This window comes from Haliaeetus leucocephalus, unplaced genomic scaffold, assembly GCF_000737465.1.
Source record: "Haliaeetus leucocephalus isolate CR32 unplaced genomic scaffold, Haliaeetus_leucocephalus-4.0 Scaffold941, whole genome shotgun sequence".
Classification (NCBI taxonomy): Eukaryota; Metazoa; Chordata; class Aves; order Accipitriformes; family Accipitridae; genus Haliaeetus; species Haliaeetus leucocephalus.
This window is the reverse complement of record NW_010973377.1, coordinates 1-4,579: the sequence shown is the minus strand read 5'-3', so window position 1 is coordinate 4,579 and position 4,579 is coordinate 1. Positions and strand designations below refer to the sequence as shown.

Genomic DNA, 4,579 nt, shown 5'->3' with positions numbered 1-4,579 from the left:
TGCTCGGGCATAGGGGATGTTTGGGCTCGGGGGCAGAGGTGATGTTCGGGCACGGGAGTGATGCTCAGGTATAGGGGATGTTCGGGCACGGGGGGATGCTCGGGCATGATGGGTGCTTGTGCCTGGGGGGGGTGCTCGGGCTTGGGGAGTGCTTGTGCGTGCAGGGGATGCTCAGGCATGGGGGGTGCTTGTGCCTGGGGGGTGCTCGGGCATGGGGGGGTGTGTGTGTGCATGCAGGGGATGCTCGGGCATGGAGGCGATGCTCAGGTATAGGGGATGTTCGGGCACAGGGGGATGCTCAGGCATTGGGGTGATGCTTAGGCATCGGGGATGTGCTTGGGTGTGTGAGATGCTCAGGCATGGTGGGGAGATGCTTGAGCACAGGCGGTGTTTGGACATGGGGGAGATACTTGGGCATGGTGGGGGAGGTGCTTAAGCATAGCAGGGAGATGCTTGAGTATGTGCATGGAGGAGGAGTCTCATGCTGGGTGGCAGGGGTCCTGGGCAGGGTCATGCCCAGGAGTGGGTGCTTGGACCCACGGGAGTGAGGGTGACTGGTCCAGTGGGGTAGTTCATGCAGAGCGGTGAATGCTTTGGGTGCCTGGCAGGTGCCCCCAAAGTGGGGGGAACGTACATGCCTGGGGGGGTTTGATGGAGAGGGGTGCAGGGACCCGCTGCCCTCTGTCCCCCTCCCCTGGGTCCTCACAGTTGAGGCTGGGCACAGGGCCCTGATGTGGGTGCTGCAGCAGTGTGATACCCAGCCCACGCCATGCTCGGCTCCTCGCAGGGGCTTCAGCTATGTGGACCTGGTGGAGGGGCTGCGGGACGGTCGCTTCTATGCCCTGAAGCGCATCCTGTGCCATGACAAGGAGGACCGCCAGGCTGCCCTGCACGAGGTGGAAATGCATGGCCTCTTTGACCACCCCAACATCCTGCGCCTGGTGGCCCACTGCATGGTGGAGAAGGGTGCCAAGCATGAAGCTTGGCTCCTCCTGCCCTATGTGAAGGTGAGGGGGGCTCCCCTGGCCGCCCCCAACCCCTTGCCGCCAGGAGCGCCAGTGGCGACCAGCTGCTTGCGTTTGCCAGGGAGGGACCCTGTGGCGTGAGGTGGAAGCACTGCGAGAGAAAGGGACCTTCATGCCAGAGCAGCGGATCCTCCTCATCCTCCATGGCATCTGCAGTGGGCTGCAAGCCATCCATGGCAAGGGCTACGCACACAGGTGGGAGGCCAGCAGCCCCAGCCAGGGGGGTTGCCAGGGGGCCCAGTGGGCGATCAGTGACATCCATCCCTGCAGGGACCTCAAGCCCACCAATGTGCTGCTGGATGAGGATGACCGGCCTGTGCTGATGGACCTGGGCTCCATGAACCGAGCTCGCATCGAAGTCAACAGCTCTCAGGAGGCCATGGCTGTGCAGGTGGGTGCCCTGGGACATCAGCCCACCAGTCTGTCACTGCCCCAAGCCCTTCATCCCCACCCTCACCCTCCTCTCTGCAGGACTGGGCTGCCCAGCGCTGCACCATCTCCTACCGTGCCCCCGAGCTCTTCACGGTGCCAAGCCAGTGCGTCATAGACGAGCGCACAGATATCTGGGTAAGGATCCAGCCCCCTGGTCCCCAGCCCCCTGCCACTGGGCTGCCCTGACCCCACCATGCTCCAGTCCCTAGGCTGCGTGCTGTACTGCATGATGTTTGGAGAGGGCCCTTACGACGCCATCTTCCAGAAGGGTGACAGTGTGGCTTTGGCGGTGCAGAACCCCATTGTCGTGCCCCCCACGACCAGGTGAGGGCCTGGGGAGGGTGACCCTGCTCCCGAGCAGGCCCCTGTGCTGTATGCCTCGTGAAACATCCCCCCCGCCATCTTTTCTCCAGGTACTCGGCTGCCTTGCAGCGCCTGCTCTTCTCCATGATGACGTTGAACCCCCAGGAGCGACCCAGCATAAGTGACATCCTCCACCAGCTGGATGGGCTGCAACCAGCGCCGGTGGGACAGGACACCACGCAGATCTGAGCCTGTCCCACCCCACGGTGGCGATGTGCCCCGAGGACAAGCCAGGGTAAAAGCAGCTGCCCTCGTCCCTGCGGAGCCATTGCAGAGGGGATTGCTGCACTCGGGGGAGAGCTGCTGCTCTGTGCCGGAGGTGTGTTGGATTTGGAGTGTTCTGTGCCCTGGATGCTGCTTCCTGGGACTTGGTCTGTGCCCCAGAACTGTGGACGTGTGACCTGCTGCTAAACACAGGGCCCTCACCGGCCGCTGCCTCCCCCCAGGGGTTGCAGAGGAGGATGCTGTGGGACCTCCCAGGTGATGGCAGCCGTGGCCCCACAGCTCTGCACCCCAGGAGGATCGCTCCTGACCAAGGGCAGAGCTGCGGTCCGGGTCCCGGTGTGGTGCTGAAGCAAGGTGGGGGGACCCAGCGCCCGCTCCGCTGCTGCTCTCAGCGCCAACGTTGCCTTGTGTTTGGAATAAAAGATGTTCTTGCAGAGGTGTGCATGGCGTGTCCGTCTGCAGGGAGGGGGTCCCACCAGGGGCACGGGGGGGGGGGCGGGGGCATGCTGTCAGGGTTGAGCAGCCAAGCATTGCTGGAGGGGAAGGGCAGCAGGGGACAGCCCTGGTGGGGCGGCACAGCTGGAGCATGAGCAGTAAGCAGGGAAAGTTAATCCCTGGCCCCAGCGCGCTCCTGATGGGAGTTCAGGCAACTCCGTAGCTGGAGCCAGGCACCGCTGTCAGAGCCTCCAGGGCTGGGCACTGCGGGAAGGAGCTCAACACAGCGCAGGCAGGCAGGCAGTGGTAGGGGTACAGGCAGAGCTTCTTAGCTGCCCAAGGAGAGGGAGGTGGGTGCCCAGGCTGGGGAGCTGCCAGAACTTGGGAGGTAGGGGCAGCAGCCCTGCTCCACTGGGGGCAAGCAGAGCCTGGGGACAGCACAACCATCCCAGCACTGGGGATACTCCCCAGCCCAGCTGGCACCCTTGGCTGGATGGGCTTACTGGGACATGCAGCAGTTGGGCTGCCCACAGAGGGGGGGATAAAAAAAGAGATGCAGACAAGCAGTTTCACAGGGAGCATTCCCCTCCTTTAATCCTCTCACCACAACACAGCAGTAAAGCGGCCGCGGGGGTTCATGCCGCACTGGATGCCCTTTCAAGGTGCACCTGCTGCACCGCAGAGCCGGGCATGCCCCTTGTCCCACATTGTGGCCACAGGGACAGGGGTGCCAGACTGCTCCCACTACTTACGCCACTATCCTTCCAGATGAGCCCACCCACCCTCGGGCTGCACATGGGGAGAAGCCCCAGCAGCCGCTGGTCTTTTCCTGCTTAGGCCAAATGTGCTCCCCTGAGCTCCAGGATACAATGCGGGGCCATATACCACACAAGGAAGCGGTACCCATCCCTGGCTGGAGCAGCGAGCGGGCGGGATGTCTGCTGCAGTCCCAGGGAGCGGACCTAGGGGCTCTTACCTATGTGGGGAGCAAGCTGGAGCTGGAGCAGAGCACTGGGAGGAAGCATAGCAGCACCAGCAGCAGAGCTGAAGCACTCACCACACACCTGACCTGGCAAGAAACCGATACAGCTGGGGGGTTAGTGGGAGACACAGAGGCTCTGAAATGGTTTATTGCAAAGGGTTTCTGCAGCTAACACGGGGAAGGAGCACGGTCCTTTTTGCCAGGGCCTTCTCTACTCCTCGCCCTCCTCTTCATCCTCGTAGGAGTCCAGGCCCACCTCCTCGTAATCCTTCTCCAGAGCGGCCATGTCTTCCCGCGCCTCGGAGAACTCCCCTTCCTCCATGCCCTCGCCCACGTACCAGTGCACAAAGGCTCGCTTGGCGTACATCAGGTCGAACTTGTGGTCCAGGCGAGCCCAGGCCTCGGCGATGGCCGTGGTGTTGCTCAGCATGCAGACGGCGCGCTGCACCTTGGCCAGGTCCCCCCCCGGCACCACCGTGGGGGGCTGGTAGTTGATGCCCACCTTGAAGCCCGTGGGGCACCAGTCCACAAACTGGATGCTGCGCTTGGTCTTGATGGTGGCGATGGCAGCGTTGACGTCCTTGGGCACCACGTCCCCGCGGTACAGCAGGCAGCAGGCCATGTACTTGCCGTGGCGAGGGTCGCACTTCACCATCTGGTTGGCTGGCTCAAAGCAGGAGTTGGTGATCTCGGCCACTGACAGCTGCTCGTGATAGGCCTTCTCTGCGGAGATGACAGGGGCATAGGTGGCCAGGGGGAAGTGGATGCGAGGGTAGGGCACCAGGTTGGTCTGGAACTCGGTCAGGTCAACGTTCAGGGCCCCGTCAAACCGCAGCGATGCTGTGATGGATGAGACGATCTGGCTGATGAGTCTGTTCAAGTTGGTGTAGGTTGGGCGCTCGATGTCCAGGTTCCTGCGGCAGATGTCGTAGATGGCTTCATTGTCCACCATAAAGGCGCAGTCCGAGTGCTCCAGTGTGGTGTGTGTGGTGAGAATGGAGTTGTAGGGCTCCACCACAGCGGTGGAGACCTGTGGTGCAGGGTAGATGGAGAACTCCAGCTTGGACTTCTTGCCATAGTCAACGGAGAGTCGCTCCATCAACAAGGAGGTGAATCC

At 62.7% G+C, this 4,579-nt stretch overlaps 2 protein-coding genes across 2 annotated transcripts; one reads left to right on the top strand and one right to left on the bottom strand.

The window, feature by feature from the left end:
- The first annotated feature begins 731 nt into the window (after positions 1-731).
- Positions 732-2,150, top strand: STK16 (serine/threonine kinase 16). Its single transcript, XM_010584111.1, has 6 exons — positions 732-1,007; positions 1,087-1,220; positions 1,296-1,416; positions 1,497-1,592; positions 1,660-1,781; positions 1,871-2,150. Exons 1-6 carry the CDS (start codon positions 732-734, stop codon positions 2,007-2,009), a joined length of 888 nt encoding a protein of 295 aa, XP_010582413.1. The 3' UTR covers positions 2,010-2,150.
- Positions 2,151-3,452: 1,302 nt separating this feature from the next.
- LOC104842038 (tubulin alpha-4A chain-like) lies at positions 3,453-4,573 on the bottom strand. Its single transcript, XM_010584110.1, has one exon. The coding sequence runs from the start codon at positions 4,559-4,561 to the stop codon at positions 3,674-3,676; it is 888 nt and encodes a 295-aa protein (XP_010582412.1). The 5' UTR covers positions 4,562-4,573; the 3' UTR covers positions 3,453-3,673.
- Positions 4,574-4,579: the final 6 nt, after the last annotated feature.